The following is a 19,749-nucleotide window of genomic DNA, read 5'->3' on the forward strand; positions in this document are numbered from 1 at the left end:
TCCCTTCCTTCCTTCCTTCCTTCCTTCCTTCCTTCCTTCCTTCCTCCCTGCCTCTCTCCTTCCCTCCCTCCCTTCCTCCCCTCTTTCTTTCTTTCATTTTTTGAACAGAGTTTCTCTACATAACCCGGGCCGTCCTGGAACTCTCTGTACACCACGCTGACCTCAAACTCACAGAGATCCACCTGTACCTCGGAGTGCTAGAATTAAAGACACGCACCACTATGCCTGGCCAATACTTCACGATTGATATTGTGTCACAGCAGTGCTACACACTTTATGCTCAGTGTAACGTTCACCGTGCTGTGCAAAATAAAAGGCCTGTCACGAGAACCTGATTACCTGGGTGTCGACCCACTTTGTCCCCGTCTGGGTGTGCTCTACTCTTCCGTAGAAATGCACAGGCAGCATGAATTCAGGACGAGCCTTCTCCCAAGGGTTTCCATGCCTGAGCCAGTCATCTGCCTCTTCTACCTGAAAATGGACAAGGCTTAGAACTCACTGTTCAGGGGACATTGCCCTAGCACTCCAATTATTTCACAGTATAAGATATCTTTTATCAAAACTCAAGAGTTCTGCTTTGCAATAAAAGTACACTGGGTCTTCTAATCTGATTTTGTCCTTGAGCCTGTAGCTGTGTCTTACATCCTAAGACAGCAATGGCCTTGGTCATTGACAATGACTTACGTGTTGTATATGTGTGACTGTTATTTCTCGTATCAACCTTAGAGGAGCTATGATTTTGATCTTTTCAGAGATAAGGAAATACAACAGCTCAAGATCATGCAGAAGGATGATGACAGAGCTAAGACTGACTTCAGTTCTGTGGTTCAGAGGCCACGCCTTTACATCTGGGAAGTATTCTAGGGTAGAGAGCTAGCTAGCTTGGTCAGTGTGAACAAAGTATTCCTCTTTCTTCTGCCATCAAGAAACAAATGTCCAGGGGACAGGGTGGCACCTCATACCAGTTCCTGACCTGCTCCAAATCTAAGTGGCCTTTCCTCTTGTGGGGATACACTCTTAAGTGACAAAGCAGCAGCTGACCAGTCTTAATGCCATTACATGTTGGCTTCATTTGTCCCACCCCAAAATGGCTGTTTCAGTTTCCTGTGGCTAACACATTTTGTAAGGATCCCTGTTTGTTGATTTTCATTCCCAGTCCCTCACTGAATCAGAAAGGAATCGGTGAACAGCACTTAAAATTTCCTCAGGCTGGTTTCTAAGGGGGACTGAAAGGTAAGAATGTCACAGCTACAGGCTCATTGCAGCAGGCCCAGGGAGGAGCCACAGATGCTGTGGGGTGGGCACAACCCTTGGCTTCAATTTCCTCCTGTGGATGAAGAAAACAGGCTGTGAATTTAGACTTTCACGTAACCACAGGGATCCATGAAAGCATTAATCCCTGAGGTGTGTGAACATGTGGAGCCAGTGGGAGATGAGCTTTGATCCGTGCATCCAAGTGGGTTTCGGGACTCTATCCCATCTCAGAGGCTCTGGAGGAATGATGCATAGTATCCATGGCTCCTGGTCATGAACGGGCTGCTTGCAGACTGAGCATCTCCGTGGAGGACTGACTCAGTGGACTCCAGTGAAGCAGACGTCAGCTCCAGCACTGTACTGGTGAGAGGATTTCAAGAAACACTTTCTTCCTCAAATGTGGGGCATGGAGATGAACTCGTGAACAAGTGCCAAGAAAGCCAACAAGTTTTGCTTCCTCGGAGCATAAATGATTTAAAAAACATTTCTGGGGAACTCCAATAACTCAATAAGGATGACTAGAGGCTGGCTGGGCAGTGGGAACCATGACTCTGGCTGTAACAAGTTTGGCACAGGTTCTAAAAGGAGACAGAAGGTACATCCCGTGAGTGCCTGTCTGCCACCTGCTAGCCTTCCAGGGGAGCCTGTTTAATGATATCCTTCTCTTCCTTCCAACAATCAGGTGTTTTCATGCAAGACTATCACTGATCAGGTTCCAGTAGAGTTGTGGCAAGACCAGAATTTTAACTGTATAAATATTTTCCTCAGAGGTTCGGTCAACACATTTTATGCAAATGTTCTTTGTATAGACTCAAAAGTTAAAAGTCCACCAGCCTTCAAAAATCTTCCCAGCTGGTGACTTTCTCATTAGCACTGTCTGTATCTGCTGTTGGAAGAGCTGGGGTGCAGGCAGCCAAGGTGTGGGGGACCTGGGGTGCAGGCAAGCAGGGTGCAGGCGAGTATGATACAGGAGAGCATGGTGTAGGGAGTAGGCAAGCAGGGATCCAGAGGAGCAGGGAGCGGGCTCAGGAGCAGAAAGCAGGGCTAGTGAGCAGGGAGCAGGAATGAGACCATATCACAGTCTGAAGGGCTACAGAACTTCCTGGCATATGTGTTTTGTTTTTTTATGGAAATGGTCTTTTTATGATGTGGCCTATTTTACTTTTGCCCTTTACAATCCCATCTTGGGAAATAAAACGGAGTGCCCTTCTGATTTTTTATTTTATTTAATTTTTTAAAACATTTATTCACCATTGCTCTCTTCAGACACACCAGAAGAGGGCATCAGACCCCATTGCAGATGGTTATGAGCCACCCCGTGGTTGCTGGGATTTGAACTCAGGGCCTCTGGAAGAGCAATCAGTGCTCTTAACCATTGAGCTATCTCTCTAGCCCTCGTTTTTTTTTTTTTTTTTTTAAGTCATAATTAAAGAAGTGATGATGTCTAATGGGGCTAAGTGGGAATTAGCAGAAGCGACTGGTCTTTCTCATTCTCTCCCTTTCCTGTCCCTCTCTCCATCTCTCTCTTCCTCCTCCCACCCCTCTCTCTGGACAGGGTCTTGTGCATTGCAGGCTTCAACCTGGTAAGTAGTGGAGGATGATCTCCGATCCCCTGGCTTCCACCTCCCTAGGACTGGTTATTACACATGTGCACCACCACAATCTGGTTTATTTGATGCTGGAGGCTGGGGTCAAGCCCAGGACTCTGTGCATGATAGGCAAGCATTCTACCAATAAAGCCCCATTTACAGCCCCAGCCTCTCCTTTTAACACTGAGGATGCTGTAAACATACACCTCCTTGATCTACAGGATTCAGAATGAAATTGGAAGGGGAAAGGCATTTGAGGAATTTTAGATTTATTTGCTGATTTTCTTTTAATTCTTTTATACAATAGTAGTTTAAAAACACAGTCTATGTTCCAGGACTGAGTAGGGATGCATTCTAGTCCTTTGGTGAGGATGTGTTGAAATGCTGGAAGAATCTCTGCTAAACTCAGTGTGTGCAGTGTAGAGCTCTAGTTACTTCACTGGGGAGGGAAATCAACTCTCTCACTTAGACAGCTTTTTATGCTTATAAAGCACATGTTTCTTATGGAATATGAGCCATGTAGGATAAAGCACATGTTTCTTATGGAATATGAGCCATGTAGGAGAACAAATAGAAGACAATAAACACTACCCGCAATCCATGCTCCAAAGATCATTAATGCTGAAGCCTTCATATATGATCTTCTTTTCTTTTTTAAAGATAAAGATTTATTATTTATTTATTTATTAATTTATTAATTAAATTGATGTGTCTGCATGAGTTCATGGGTATCACATGCATACAGGAGCCTGCAGAGGCCAGAGGAAGGTCATAGATGACTGCAAGTTTCCACAAGAGTGCCAGGAACCGAAGCCAGCTCCCTCCGCACGAGCAGACCACGAGCTAATCTTGAGTAACCTGCATTCCTGAGTGGTGTAACCTGCATTACTGAGCCGTGTCTCCTGCTCCCAATGTTTTCCTTTCTAACCTCATTTTCTCTCCTGGCCTCTCTCAGATGCTTGTCGTTGGTCCACTCATAAACTAGATCCTCTCTGTTCCCCCTTTCTATGAGGAAGTGGAAGTTAGATCCCAATCAGAAATTAGCACCGAGTCCTTCCTCTACTCCAGGTTGCCCCACGGGTTTTTTCTTTTCTTTTCTTTTCTTTTCTTTTCTTTTCTTTTCTTTTCTTTTCTTTTCTTTTCTTTTCTTTTCTTTTCTTTCCTTTCCTTTCCTTTCCTTTCCTTTCCTTTCCTTTCCTTTCTTTTTCTTTTCTATTAGATATTTTCCTCATTTACATTTCATATGCTATCCCCAAAGCCTCTTATACTCTCCCCCCTCCCTGCTCCCCAACCCACCCACTCCCACTTCCTGGCCCTGGTGTTCCCCTGTACTGGGGCATATGATCTTTGCAAGACCAAGGGGCCTCTCTTTCCAATGATGGCCGACTAGGCCATCTTCTGATACATATGCAGCTAGAGACACAGCTCTGGGGGTGGGGGTGGTACTGGTTAGTTCATATTGTTGTTCCTCCTATAGGGTTGCAGACCCCTTCAGCTCCTTGGGTGCTTTCTCTAGCTCCTCCATTGGGGGCTCTGTGTTCCATCCAATAGCTGACTGTGAGCATCCACTTCTGTGTTTGCCAGTCACTGGCATAGCTTCACACGAGAGAGTAAGGGCACACAACATGTGTCCTTAGCACACCTGGCATTTCACTTATAGCTTTACACATCTTCCATACTCCATTCCCAAGAGCCTCGTTCGTGAACTTGGCATTTCACTCACTGTTCCCACCGAGTCTTTTAGTTCCTTACTTAGTGGCTAAGTACTGAGAGAGGGAAAGTGGCCTGGGGCCCCCAACCATACCTACCCTTCTCCCGTATGCCTCACTTCCTTACAGAGCCTACGGTGAGTTGTGAGCTTTCTGCTGCTGGGCCCTGGAGTGCAGACTTACAGAGCTTACAGAGCTCACAGAGCTACTCTTACAGAGCTCAGCTTTTTGGAAATGCAGTTTAAACATTTTTTTTTTAAATCAATGGTGTGAATGTGAAACACAGAGCAGGAATGGGCATAGTCTATACTTAAGATCAGTGCCCTTGACCACAGACTCAAAAAGCTATCAGGGATGAAAGAAACCAATATATGAACTTTAAACAGGTGTAACTACAGTGGTCTAGATGGATTAGTGCACATTTATATATTTATATATATATATATATATGTATATATATATATAACACACACATATATATATATTATATATACTTATGCGTCAGGTTTATTTTATTAACCGTCAACAAGCTTACCCAATTTTATTATATAATAGAACATTCGCTTATGTATCTTCTAAAACAGCCATGAGGAGGAGGGCAGACACACATGTAAGGGAATACTGAATATGGATGCAGAAATCTGCGGACACGGACTCCGGTTGACCAGCAATATGATCTGGGGAAACCCTACTTTGGAAGACACTCAGTTTTCCATAGCTCAGTTGTAATTACAACAGAGAACTGCTCAGGAGACCACAGTTCTAACCCACAAGCCTCCTTTCGTGCTTCTGTAAGCTTTGAGACAGAATCTTGCACAGGAAAGCAGTCCACCATCAGGGCTCAACAGTCAATACTTTCAGAGTTCCCTTGGGAGGCCTCATTCTCAATGCAGCAAAACCCAAGACCCCAGCCGGTCCTCAGCAATGAGGCAGTCACTCTCAGTGAGCACTCACTATAGGCAGACCTCACGGTGATTCACTGAAGAATATTTTTCTTAATTATCACACAAGAAGCATATATATATGGTTATCACTCTCACTTTATAAATGGTACAGTTGAGCGTTAAAGAGGTTAAGAAACAGGCCACGAGCCAGCTAGTGAGAGGCAGGCACCGTGCCAGGTGCTCCGTATCTGGAGGTGAATGACACACACAGGTTCTTTGCTCAGGAAACTTACCCAGTGGGAAGCTGACTCTGGAAGTGTCCACGGCCGAATGCCAGCGAAATCAGTGAAGTGCTGTATGAAAGGCCCACGCTATTCACCCGCCAGGGCACAAAGAAAGAGCTCACGAAGGCTCAGGTTACATACCTGCCATCCCTCTCGGATCTTCTGATTGAAGATTCCGTATTCATAACGAATGCCGTAGCCATAGGCTGCAAGTCCCAGGGTTGCCATGGAGTCCAGGAAGCAGGCTGAATTTGGCCAAGTAAACAAAAAGACAAAACCAACCAACTTAGCATCAATGTCAAACTCTCTTTCAAAGGCATGGAAGCCACACGAGTCTTCTATTGGGAACAATTTGTTTTGCACATTGATATTGCTGCATGGAATTTACTGGGCTTTTAAATAACCTGTTTTTAAATTATAGAATTAAATACTATAGAGAAATTTGGAAATATTAAAAAAAACGTAAAAAATGTTTAAAGAAAATAGATATCGCAGGCTGGAGAGTCAGTTATGAGCGCTGACTGCTCTTGTAGAGGTCCTGAGTTCAAATCCCAGCAACCACATGGTGGCTCGCAACCATCTGTAATGGGATCCCATGCCCTTTTCTGGTGTGTCTGAAGACAGCTACAGTGCATTTATATATGATAAATAAATAAATCTTTAAAAAGTAGATATCACTGCTTTCCTCACCATCTTGAATAGTGACCGTGTACATGCTAGCATTGTCTGAGAACAAATATAGAAGCTACCTACCTACATTGGCTAGGTTGACTGTTGTAACCTGTGGCTGCTTTTCTAAGGGAAGCTGTCTCTCTCTAGTCCTGCCTGCTGAACTGTCATTCCAAGAAATAGAAACTTATGTCGAGACCAAAATAGTAGCCATTCTATTTCCTTCACCAGTGACAGCTATTAGCCTGGGCAGCAATGGCAGCCGATCCACCCAGAGTACTAGGAAGTCTGCTGAGGAGGGGCTTCCGTGGAAGAGCATCCTTGCTGTCTTTACCCTTTGTACTGTGAGGGGAGGGGGCTGTCATGGAGACCCAGAGTCCGGGTACAATAGAGTCACTGAAAAAAATCAGCCCCAACATTCAAGGCTCTTGTTCTGTGATCGTCATGTCATTCTTGATGTGACTGTTTTCTTATTATATTTTCCATTATCCAATGACAGAGAATCTGAACTAGAAGGACCAATCAGCAGGCAGAGAAGGTATCTTTCTAGTGCTCGGATATAATCCAAAGGGTTGTATTAATCTGACTGTCCCTCTTGGGAATTTGAGGTGTTAGGGAACGAGGCAACCTACAGTAGGAATTCCAGCTGGAAAGAATTAGAGAGCTATCACTCAAAATAAGAGAGCCTGAGGTGGGTTCATGGTCCAATTCTAACACAGAGCCACGAACAGGAAGGACCGAGTCTGGGGTCCGTCTAACATGAGCACTCCCTGCTTCATCTGACCTTTGTCTCTTTTGGCATTCTCTTGGTCCTGACAAGTTGGTCCTTAGAGCCTGAGAAGATGGGATTCCAACTTCCATAGTCAAGCAGGAGGCTAGGTCATCTGAGAAGTACCCAGCCTCGCCTGCCACTCTATTTTCTGGCCTTCTCCAAGAAACAACAAAGGAGCAAGATCATGAACACCGGGTCCAGAGCAGAGTGGACACTGCTAGCCAATACTGAAGAGTCTGGGTTTCACAGAAGAGCAAAGAAGATCAATTCTTGTTCTTAGGTAGGCTTTCCACCAGTGCTGCCATCCTCTCGATAGCCCAGGGAAGCCTGGGAAATCCTCAGAAATGCACGTCATAGGATGATGGCAAACAGTTTACCTGAAGAACTTAGATACTTTACTACTAGTGTGGGCACTAAAGCACACAGCCGCCGATGTAGAAAGGCTTTGATGAAATGAAACAGATGTAAATGACTTTCTAGTAACTTGAGAGCAATGACAAATTAAGAGACATATATATATGATAGCATCCCCTTTGATGGCTCCTTTTAATCCTACTGCTCCTCTTTAGGAGCCACTAGGATCACTTAACACTTAAACTCTAATTTAGTATTAAACTCTAATTTAGTATTATACTCAATCCATACTCTCCCCTGTGTCTCCCTCTATACATAACTCATAGAAGATTTACCTTTTCTAAGAATATAAATAGCATCGCTTTGTATGGTTTTTATTGGGTTTGTTTTGAGCTTGGTGATCCACACAGGAAGTATGTCTATATCAGCATCCTTCTTTAAGGTTAGGCTGCTTTTAATGGGGTTTTAGAGACGGCACCATGACGTGACGTCCCTGTGGTTTCTCCTGTCTTCTTGCGCACATGTTGCATGGGTGTTTGCTTTGGAGAAACTCACTCTCCTGAGCACTGGAGAGGCTTGGTTATAGGTTAGGATGTTTAATAATCAGGGCAACTTGACAGGATCCAGAAGAGCTCAGGAGACGCATCTCTGGGGATGCCTGTGTGAGATTCTTTGAATTAATGGAGGTGGGAAAACCACCCTGAATGTGGAGGGTGCCACCTCATGGTCTGGGGCCCTCAACTGTGTAAACATTGAAAGCTGGTTGAGCAACTACTCTCCTCTGCTTCCTGGCTGGAGATGCACATGACCAGCTCCCGCTACCACGGTTTCCACACTGTGCAACAACAGAGCCTTCCTTCCTTAAACTGCTCTTGCTGGGTGACTTGTCACAGCATAGAGAGCTAGTACTATACTTTAAGTACTTTCTTCTCTGTTCGCTGAAAAGCCATTATTCAAGTAAAGCCAAGAACTCAGTTTGTCTGTACGTGAAGAGGTATATTAATGACATCACTGCCCGCCAGTCAACCACAAGATCAAACTGAAGCCTGCAAGGTAAGAGTAGGGCTTATGGGAGTCGACCAGCCATAAACAATCAGCGGTGATGTAAACGGGTGGCTGTGGAAACCCTTACGTGAACAGGAAGGAACTGGCTAGCTTTGGGGTTCTTTGAGCAACACGTCTTTCCTATGTGGCCTGTGATCAGACCACAGGACAAAGTCAAGAGCAAATGCGTCTACAGCAGGGACATGCTTTCTCCTTCTTCTAAGAAAGCCACTTGGCTCTTCTAAGCACGGTTGTGTATGGCACCCAAAAAGGCACAGGTCACCCAGACAAAGTAACCTGCTCCCGCTGTCGCTTACCAGCAAGCCTCCCAAGACCGCCATTGCCAAGGCCGGCATCTTCTTCAATTTCTTCTAACTCTTCCATGTCCAATCCAAGCTGAGGAGAGAGGACAATACTGGATGTGGATACACACTCAGGCTGTTCCAGAGACAATTCCACTTACTGAGGCCAGCTACCAGGGTCATCTGTGTGCTTGATTTGGCCTTGCTTCCCCTGAAGTGGTTCTGGCATTGCATATCAATTGCAGAAGCTGGCAATCATTGGTGCCAGTGATATAAGATGGAATAGCCAGGCACAGAGAAGCACGAGTCTTTGGGGTCCATTATGGACCATGCCACTTCCCTGACACTGACCTTTAGACAGGTTGCTAAATCTCCCTTGTAAAAACGTGGAGGCTGGGGCTGGTGAGATGGCTCAGCGGCTAAGAGCACTGACCACTTTTCTGAAGGTCCTGAGTTCAAATCCGAGCAACCACATGGTGGCTCACAACCATCTGTAATGAGCTCTGACACCCTAGACAGCTACAGTGTACTTATTTATAATAATAAATAGATCTTTTTAAATAATGTGGAGGCTGAAAATACCGACTTAATTTAGGGTTGTGAGTCAAATGAGATTATATGAACAAAGCAACAGCATTAGTTTTGGGCAGAGTCCTGTGTTAGCTATTATTTCTTAAAAAAAAAAAGTATGGGATCATCAAGGTGACTCTGGGCAAATGAACTTTCTGTTAAACTTGATGATGTAGTTTAATTCCCAAGACAAACATGACAGAAATATATAGAGAATAGGCTCTCATGTCTTGTCCCTCTGATCTCCACATGTGTGCTGATGTGTTTCAGCACTAATGTGTTCATGCTATACATGCAAACACACACACACACACACACACACGCACACACACATTAAATGTGACTCTTAAAACAAATAAAAGTATACCATGAGATTAAAACTTTAGAAACAGTGCAGTTTCAAGCTGACGGTAACTAGACCGAGTGACAAGATGGTCCGAAGGTGCAAGGGCAGACTTTTCAGGACAGATTTGAGTTCATCTTTGCAAATCCAGTGTGTTGTCTCAGTAGAGTCAAAAGCTGATAACCCCAAACCAGTTAGTGATCCATGCCTGTGAGCCCTGATGCCTGGCACCAGCAGGAGGCCTGATCTGCAGCTCATTGAATGGGGACAGAATCCCCTACTTTTCTCTAGGATGTTTGCCAAAGTGCAGTTCTTTGAATGCAGAGACAGTTGCAAGATTCCTTCTCTGACGTGCCTGGAATCACACTCCTGAAGCCACTGACGCTGGATCTCCATTAGAACCCTATAGCGCGGAGTATACTGTAGAGCACTTATTTTAAGGGGAAACTCGTGTTCTGGTAAGTTCAGTGACTTAGTCTCTGTGGACTAGATGATAATCTCACCAGACCCAACTAAAGGGTAGTTCACCGTGAAATATCTATGTCCTTATCTAAAATTCATATGTGTCCCCTGAAATTAGATAGTTTTTAAAAATTCTCTTCCTTTCACCACCCCACCCCCACCCCGGTCTCTGTCTCGTAGGTCAGAGGAAACTTGTGAGAGGGCTTGAACTTGGGTCATCAGGCTTGATTGCAGGCACATTACCTGCTGAGTCAGCTCAGAGGCCCTTAGATAGCTTTTCATGAGAAAGTAATTTCAGTGTTGAAAAAAAGCACATAAGGAGTTGCTGCCTGAAGTGATGCCCATGTCTTCTCTGAGTCACTTTTCTAGACCGCCTTCCTTCTACTCCATTAGTTTCTTATGTAAGCGCTGATAATTAAATCTTGTAAGAACTCAAGCACAGCTCCACATCATTTCAGAAGGATGGGGCTTCTGGATTTGCTCCCGGATGACTAGGGATTCCTGGGTCCTTACTCAGCCAATGGTCCATGCTAACTAATACTTGGGATCTTGAACGTTGCCAATTGGAAGATTGAGACAGGGCTATAAACCTTAACCATGAAGATGCAGGTCATGCTTACACACTACCCCAGGGAAGGTGTGCAATTTTTCTGCTAATGCTAAGGGAAGTAAAGAAAGGGAAGTGTGGGGGAGCTGCAATGGTCCTCTGGCAGGAACTGCTCTGCCTGACTTGTGTGATGGATGCTAAGCAGCATCCTGAATGCTAAGCAGCAGATCACACTAGGGACCATCCCAGCCCCGGGGAAGAAAGCCTTCTCACCCATGTCTCATTGGGATTTGCCTTTGTAAATATACTCTTCTTTCAGTCACATGAAAAGGTGAAGGACTACTTGTTTTAGGTGGAGAGACACCTGTAGGAAGGAAGGGCTGACTATGTCTATATAAACAAATGAGCACACTAGGACTGCCTTAAAGGGGAAGTATGCTTTACAGCTCGGTCAGGCAAGAGAGAAACATGGTAATGGATTTTCAAACACTTAACATTTTTATATTGTCTGGTATATGAATAGCTGTCACTTATGATTCTCATAATAAAGGTTTTTGTTGTTGTTGAGTTTCTTGTTTGTTTGCTTTTTGAGATAGGGTTTTTCGGTGTAGCTCTGACTGTCCTGGAACTAGCTCTGTTGACCAGGCTGGCTTTGAACTCACAGAGGTTCCCATGCCTTTGCCTCCCCAAGGCTAGGATTAAAGGCATGTGCCACCATCACTCAGCATTAAAACTTTTTCTTTTTTTGTAGTTTTGTTTTTCAAGACAGGGTTTCTCTGTATAGCTCCGGCTGTCCTGGAACTCACTCTGTAGACCAGGCTGGCCTTGAACTCAGAAATCTGCCTGCCTCTGCCTTCTGCCTTCCAAGTGTTAGGATTAAAGGTGTGCGCCACCACTGCCTGGCACATTAAGACTTCTTTTTTAAGATGTATTTATTTTATATAAGTACACTGTAGCTGACTTCAGATGTACCAGAAGAGGGTGTCCGATTTCATTACAGATGGTTGTGAGCCACCATGTGGTTGCTGGGATTTGAACTCAGGACCTTTGGAAGAGCAGTTAGTGCTCTTACCCGCTGAACCATTTCACCAGCCCCACATTAACACTTTTAAGAGGTTCATTTTAAAACTGCAATTTGTTTCAGAAATTACAAGACTTCGATGGCAAAATAAAACCCTCATGTGTGATAATCTGTTTTTCAAATTCCCTCTTTTCCCCTCCATCTAGTAGACTAGGCTGGCTTTGAACTCAGAGATCAACCTGTTCCTGCCTGCCCGGTGCTAGGGTTAAAGGCATGCGCCAAGACACCCAGTCCTCTCTTTTCCAACTTGTGTATATGTCTCATTGTTTATAGTAGCCCTATTTGAAGGAGCAACTTGTCCGGTGTGTGTGTATATATGTGTGTTTGTGTGTGTGTGTTAAAGTGAACTTGAAATGTAGAGAAGGCAGGTGTGAGACACAGGAGAACAGCATACCTGGTAAATGGCCTCATCGCAGGCATTTTGTAAGCCAAGGTTGATCATGGTGTTCTGTAATGTTCGGCCCATGTAAAATTCCAGAGAGAGGTAATACACCCTCTGAAAGGAAGAGAGAAAAGTCTATCACTCTTCTGTGAGGTCAAGCACACATAAAATGCAAATCCATGTTAGACCACCAAGAAAAACCCATCAGGGTTTGGGCTACTTTAACTCATGTTCACCCGAGACTCCCCCTCAGTCACCTGACGGATGCATGGTAGGTCCTCCCCTCCAGAAGCACGGGAGAACTGGGCTATACACTGGTTTTTGGCAAAGTAATTTGGTGTCTTTTATCTTCAGGAAGAAAGAAAAGCAAGCTCATCTAACTAATTGGATTCTGCATGTGTGTGTGTGTGTGTGTGTGTTTCCCTGGTCATGAGCTTCATGAATAAAACATGCTTTAGACAAACAAGTTGGACTGCCTTTGTTCACCTTTCTCTCCAGGGTTGGCTCTGACCTTGTCATTTAAGCAACACACAGACTAGCTGACACTCTGTGGCAAGGGCAGATTCCTCCTTCACTGACAGTTTATCTTTGGAATGAAGACCACCCCAGGAACTCTATGTAGCAGTTTCTTCCCAGGGCTTGTTAGCGTTTGTTCTTGATGGGACGGTGAATTTCCCTATGGACTTAGAAACTGTTTGTCTTTGGCCAGGGAAAAGCCAGGTAAATATGAGCAGAGGCAGAAGTGAGAGGCACAAAGTTCAGACCTGCTTCCAACGGTTTCAAGGCAAGCACAGTTTGCTAATTTAAAAGAATGGAATAGTGATCAAGCATAGAGCCCCTTTTCAGGACCCTTTGCCCTCGGTATCAGTTACCCTGCTCTCCAACAGACACAGAACGAAACAGTAAGAGTTTGTTTAAGTCACTTCAAATTTGACATACTCCCCATTCCCACAGGATAAGAAGAATCAAAAATAAAAGTATTTGGGCAACCCTCTAAGTAGTAGTAGTGGTAGTAGCAGCAGCAGCAGCAGCAGCAGCAGCAGCAGCAGCAGCAGCAGCAGCAGCAGTAATGTAATAATAATAGTTCACGTAACAAATCATTATGACATCAACTAAGAAATTTCGCTCTGTCTCACTTTTATCTTATGAAACAGCTGAATTCTGAACCTTCATAACACGGTCAACACTGCGTCCTACCAGAACATCTAATCCTGCTGTCCTGAGCACAGCATTTTGTCCAGCTTCTTTGAATGATTATGGGAAAATTTCTGGGCCCTTGCTAGCCCTAGGCCCGGGCTCCTGTGCACGAGGCCACAGGAAACAGCAAGCAGATCAAACCACAGGTATGATTAGCTCAGCTCAGCCTTCCGTGTGGATTTTCACTCTGACAGAACAGAGCCTGTTTTCCTGTTTTAGTGATCTATACAAAGCTCTTTTGTAAATATATCCATGCCTTACACTTGCAATTGTGAAGTCACACCCCTGGACATTTGTGCAAAGTCCATTTTTTTTTTAACCTTTCTTTTAAGCCCAAAGCAGCACTGACGTAAGATTTACTAGCATAAATAGCATCTTAAGAATATTTAAGGTGTTTCCAGGTCTTCTAGATAGGTTTGCTCTGAGTATCTTTATATATGAGGGACCTTTTAAGGGCAGGAACTATAGGAATTTCCCTATTTTTCTTACAAGTAACATTTTTTTTTGAGAGAAAATATACTTTATATTTGAGAGTATGTAAAACCTTGAAAAATAGACCTTTGTTTCCTTAATGTCCTATGGTCATTTATTGCATATTTGTAATGATAAAATATTTGAATATCTTCATTCACTTTGTAAACTACATGCACACACCACTCCTAATATTGTATGTATATTATACAAAAATACAAAAGGTTTCAAAAGATAGAATAAAGACAATACAACAATATTTTTTAAAAAGTTTTGTTTTTGTTTTGTTTTGTTTTTAACATTGTTTCAAGTACTAACTGGAGGACCTGGGTACTGCTGTCTGGTTACCCTGTCAGGTGTTTAAAATGTGACAAAAAAAGCTGAGACTTGCAAGGTAGGCAGGAGTGGCACCTGGAGACCCGTGCTGGGAAGGGTACGTCAAGTGGAGGGTGAGCAGCAGGCGCGAGCTGGAAATGGGTAAGTAGGAGAGGAGGATGGGAAGGTGGATGCAGGCAGGTAATGGCTGAGAGGATGGAAGGGCAGGTTCACCTGAAAGATGACCTCAGCATGCTTAATGACTATGTCAGGGTCTGCAGCCAACCTTAACAGAGTCAAGAGTCAAGATGTGTTGTTTTAGGAAGCTCAGCTGGACACAGGCCTGGATTGCAACGGGACTGCAGATGCAGTGCCTTTGGGAGCTGTCAGAGAAGATGAAGATGTAACTGAAGTTACAGCTGGAAGCACAGAAGCATGCCAAACTGTAGCCCAAAGCCACGGAATTTGACGACACAGAGGCTAGCCCAAAGCCATGAAACATAACTACCCAGAGGAGGACCTCTGGCAAAGAGGTGTATGCCTGTTAGCCATGATAAGCCTCTGGCTGCTGGCTTACAGTTCCAGGGAAGTGAGGTCATGGCTGAGAATCCCTTACAACAGACCTGTAGGCCCTCTCAGCTACGCAGAGGCTGGAAGAGAGTGGGAAGTTTGATGGGCAGTGCAGAAATTTGAAAGGGGAATATAAAAGAAAGTCAAAGGCTAAGTCCAAGTTTTGGGCTGCAGTGACTGTCATGGTGGCGACACAGAGTCATTAAATTAAAAAACACAGAGGGCAGGTCAGGATTTGAAGGAACGTGACTTGAGTTTCTGTGTGCTGAGTTTGAGGGGACAGGAAGAGGCTTCAGTATGATTAAACCTTTGGCATGTTACACAGGGACTGGGCTCGAGAACAGGACTTGGTGACTTGTGGGCACACCAGGGAGCAAGGCTGGGGTTAGGAGCTTGGGCACACCTCCTGGTTTTACCCAAATTCTCTTCAAGGACGGTAGCTGTCCAGTTTCCACAGAGACCATCATGCAGCAAACACTATGACCCTGCATGAAGTCAATTTTTAAGAACTTCCAAGCTCTTCTAAGAAGAGTTATGCAACATGTTTGCTGCTACCCTGCCCTTGTATAGGAAGGAAGAGTCAGGAGAAAAACTAACCAGGAAGATTACCCCTGGAGCAGAAACAACCTATCTCTCTGTGCTGGGATGCTAAATGCTACAGACTAGCGGTTGCGTTTGTGTGTCTCCAAAATGTTGCTCCAACTCAGGCAAGTCCTGTACCACCTCTAAAAAAATTCTAACTCAAGGTGCAGCTTGTTGTACGGATAAAAAGTCACAGTACATGAATGTGGACCTGAAGTCTTTTCTAAGCAAAGATTTAGATTTGGAAGGATACAAATTAGCAGTTGTCCTGTTTGGGTAGCAGTCTGCTAGGCTCCTACAACCACAGTATCTTACTATAGGAGTTTATTCCTAGGTCTTGGAAATTTCTTATAGTTCTCAGGCACAAATGGTAGAGATAGCTTTTCTGGATGTTCTTATGTATTTAGAAACACCTAGTAAGTATGTATCTGCATTTCCCATTGCCACCAGGGTCTGCATTCACCTTTCCCAACTTAACTCCATAGCCAGTTTTTCCAGCTTTCTCTTCCAAAACATTCATTACACCATCCCCCATAAGGCTGCTGCCGCCTTGCACTCTCCCTGTCCGGTTCTCCCTAACCTTTCACACTAGCTCTGGTTCTCTTCCAAGACTGGTCATGATGGGGTGGTGTTTCTCCACATGTCCACCAACCCCAGAGACTATGCATCCTGGCCCTTGGTAGAAATAGAAGCTGGTTGCCTAAATGTGGTGTCCCCCACATCTCTGGGGTAGGCCTCTGGAAGGGAGAAGGGTGTTTTTACAGGGATAGCTTCAGGTGAGTCTCTTGGCACGGCCCATCAGGCAGTCAGCACAAAGTTCAGGAACTGCAGTCTCCACTCGGTCTGGGCCGGGACCTCCCCCATCTCTGTTTCACAGCTAAGCTAGGCAGCCCTGAGGCTTGGGCAGGGTCACTATTAGAGGAACTCTAAACTTCCCTCTCCTTTCCTTAAACACTAAGCTTGACCCTCTAAGGCTAGGCTTTTGTATGTTTTTGTTTTCTGTGCTCCTTCCCGGCCCCCTGGACCTGAGCGGATTGTCAGGGGCCCCGGAACCTGGACTGATCACATAGGAGGCGCAGGGTCCCCCTTGGTTAAGTGCTGAGCAAACTCCATAGTTTGCTTAGTTCGCAGGAGAGGGAAGCGTGGGCTCTTGCCACCAGCTGGTCTCCGGATCTCACACCACAGTGGAGCCCTGAGGATGGCACACCGCTGTGGGGGAGATGGAAGGGATGGCCGAGCCTACGTCCTGCTGCCCACCTAGACTTCGAGACCAGGACAGGGAGTGGAGGGGAGGGGGGACAAACGCCCTTCGCCTGGTACCTTGGGACACTTGTCGTAGTAGTGCTGCTGTGTACGGATCCAGCGCCCCACCAGGTGGTCGCGCACTGTGTGCGCAAGGGCGAAGTAGTAGTCGCGGGGGGTGGCCACATTGCGGTCCTTGACCAGAGTGAAGTGCAGGTGACGGTTGAAACCCTTTTTCAGCTCGGCCACATTCTCCACGCCCACGATGCCTCGGATGCTGATCTGCCGTCGCTTCTCCTGGTCGGTCAGGGGCTTTGCCATGGTTGCGGGCGGAGGGAGCACAGAACGGTCGCCGGGCTGCAGGACTGGCCTCCTCCCCTCCTTACTTGCTGCTTTTGAGACGCTGGGGAGTTGGGGATCCGCCCCTCTCCGGGTTCCCGCCCACCCGTGGCTCCCAGAGTGACCCCCCCCCAGGGGGCGTGGGAGCCCCTGGGCGGCGCTGCGGCTGCGGGCACCGCCCCTCGGCCGCTCCCAGAACGTCCAGGTCACGTAGCGCGCGGAGGCTCCGACAGCGTCTCTCCGTGTGGAAGGAGGCCTCTGCTGGCTCGCTTGTTGAGTTCCCAGTAAAGCCATTGCCTCTTCTCAGTGGGTTCCACGGTTGCTTCCCAGGGTGACACTGTAGGGTCAGTGTGATTTAACCCTGATTGCCCCGTCTTGCTTCCCAGTCTTAGGCATAGTACTATCCTGGGTTCTAAGGGGGCCTTGGTTGGTTGGTTTATTTATTTTTTTCTGAGGACGCAGGACTGGGATTTCTTGACTCCTAAGCCCAGGCTGGGCTAAGCCACAGTAGTTGGCCACAGTTGGTGTAAAAGTCAAGGGGTCTGTTGAGAAAGCTTTAGTCTCAGTGGGGGACAAGACTTCGTTCGATTTGAGACCCCCTTGTTTGCACTGCGCTTTGACCAAATGAGGCACAAGGATAAGAGGGCGTGGAGGGAGGGGAGGGAGGGAGAAGGAGAGGACACTCCAGGAACCAGTTGTCCTGTGTTCAGGAGACATACTGGTGTGTGATCTTTATACCAGATCCGAATGTGATGGTGTTTAAACTTTGGAAAGGTAAACATGAGGCATTTTAAGATGTCAATTTTTTTTTTCTCAAAATGTCTGTACTGTCCGCGTGTGTCCTAAAATGTGCATACAGACACGTAGTGGTCCAGGGTTGGTTCCCTCCTCTCGTGATGGTTGCAGGGATCGATCCAGAGCGGTCAAGCTTGGCAGCAGATGCCTTTACCTGCTAAGCCATCTAGAGGGTCCGTGTCTGCCTACCTGCCTGCCTTCTTTCCTTCCTGTCTATCACTCCTTTCCTTCTTTCTCCAGCGAAGGATTTTGGTTACTTACTTCATACAAACCAGCCATTACCCTAAAAGTGAAAGTTTTACTCTCACAGATCTGACTGCGTTTTCAGATCCGGGCCCTTCCAGCTTCCAGGGTTTTGGCTCCAGCCTTTGGGGCAGATGAAAACTAAGTGGCTTCATGCAATGGCTTTGAGGACAGCATGGCCCTATGAGACAGGGTAAGGGTTGGATTTGAGTGAGCCAGAGATACCCAGAGCGGAGAGTGAGTGCTGAGCTTGGTCAGAATGCTTGACTTAAAACTAAGAGGCTGTGAGCATCCACTTCTGTATTTGCATAGCCTCACAAGAGATAGCGATATCAGGGTCCTGTCAGCAAAATCTCATCTATTGGATGGAACACAGGGCCCCTAAAGAAGGAGCTAGAGAAAATACCCAAGGAGCTAAAGGGGTCAGCAACCCTATAGGAGGATCAACAATATGAACTAACCAGTACCCCCCAGAGCTGTGTCTCTAGTTGCATATGTAGCAGAGTATGGCCTAGTCGGCCATCAATGAGAGGAGAGGCCCTTGGTCTTGCGAAGATCATATGCCCCAGTACAGGGGAATGCTAGGGCCAGGAAGTGGGAGTGGGTGGGTTGGGGAGCACGGTTGGGGGAGAGTATAGGGGACTTTCGGGATAGCATTTGAAATGTAAATGAAGAAAATATCTAATAAAAAAATAAAACTAAGAGGCACATGGTGAAGTGGGAAGGGAACCCCAATGAGCAGGTCCTTTGGCGGATTCCAAAACCTAGCCTTTTTTTTTTTTAATTTTTTTTTTTAAGCTATCATCTTTGAATTCTGTGGTAATGAGTCTTCATTGTGAACTTGACTGGAGTTGGGATAATGGATTACCAGGCATGCCTCTGGGTAGTGATGGTGTTTTCAGAGATGCGGAAGGAAGACAGATGTTGAAGGTGGTTGGCGCCATTGGCACCATCCTGTGGGAAAGGGTTCTGGAATGAGTAAAACAGGAGAAAGCAACAGTGCTCGCCCCTCTATGCTTCCTGACTGTGGTGTAACATGGCCAGCCCCTCGTGCTGCCACCCCCATGACTGCCCTGTTGTCATGGACGGTATCTAAACTGTCCAAACTCTGGAAGATTCCAAAGGCAAAGGCAACTTTCCAGTTTTGCTAGGGATGCAGGAGGGTCCTCGATCTCCTGTCTGTTGAAGGGCACAGGAGTCTTTCTGGGAGCAAGGATAACGATGGGTGCGTTATTTTCTTGATTTGGTATCTAGTCAGTGAGCCCACCCTGTCCCTTGGGGTTGAACATTTCTTTGACATGGGCAAAAGGTAGATCTCATAACACTTCAGTCATAGAGTGTGAGGAGGGACCATGCCACCAACTGTGTTAAAGAGGCTATGGTCAGGCAGAGGCGATAACTTAGTGGGTAAAGTGCTGGCCATGCAAGCACAGAGACCTGAGGTGGAGCCATTGAACACAGAAAAGCTGGGCGGTGTAGAGAGTGTTGTAATCCTAGAGCTGAGGAGGCAAAGGCAGGAGATCCCTGGTATATTTGATGATCCTAGACTACTGAGGAAACCTGTCTTTAAAAGAAGAAAAACAAACAAGCAAACAAACAAATAAACAAAAAACACTACTGCCAAAACCAAACAAACCATGGACTGTGCCTGAAGAGCAGCCCTCAAAGTGACTTCTGACCTACACACACACACACACACACTCATACACATACACTCGTAAAAGAGGACATGATCGTAGCAGATGACAA

The 19,749-nt window shown here is 45.9% G+C and overlaps 1 protein-coding gene across 1 annotated transcript in view; it reads right to left on the bottom strand.

The window, feature by feature from the left end:
- The window catches only part of Pygl (glycogen phosphorylase L), a 37,387-nt gene extending 20,348 nt beyond the window's left edge, over positions 1–17,039 (bottom strand). Inside the window, exons 1-5 of the mRNA XM_021179683.2 lie at positions 16,702–17,039; positions 12,259–12,360; positions 8,877–8,955; positions 5,862–5,965; positions 340–471 (exon numbers count right to left, since the gene is read on the bottom strand). Coding sequence (XP_021035342.1) covers positions 340–471; positions 5,862–5,965; positions 8,877–8,955; positions 12,259–12,360; positions 16,702–16,944 — 660 coding nt within the window. The 5' untranslated portion in view covers positions 16,945–17,039. The remainder of the gene's footprint in view (positions 1–339; positions 472–5,861; positions 5,966–8,876; positions 8,956–12,258; positions 12,361–16,701) is intronic.
- Positions 17,040–19,749: the final 2,710 nt, after the last annotated feature.

The sequence above is a fragment of the Mus caroli genome, chromosome 12, assembly GCF_900094665.2.
Source record: "Mus caroli chromosome 12, CAROLI_EIJ_v1.1, whole genome shotgun sequence".
Taxonomy (NCBI): Eukaryota; Metazoa; Chordata; class Mammalia; order Rodentia; family Muridae; genus Mus; species Mus caroli.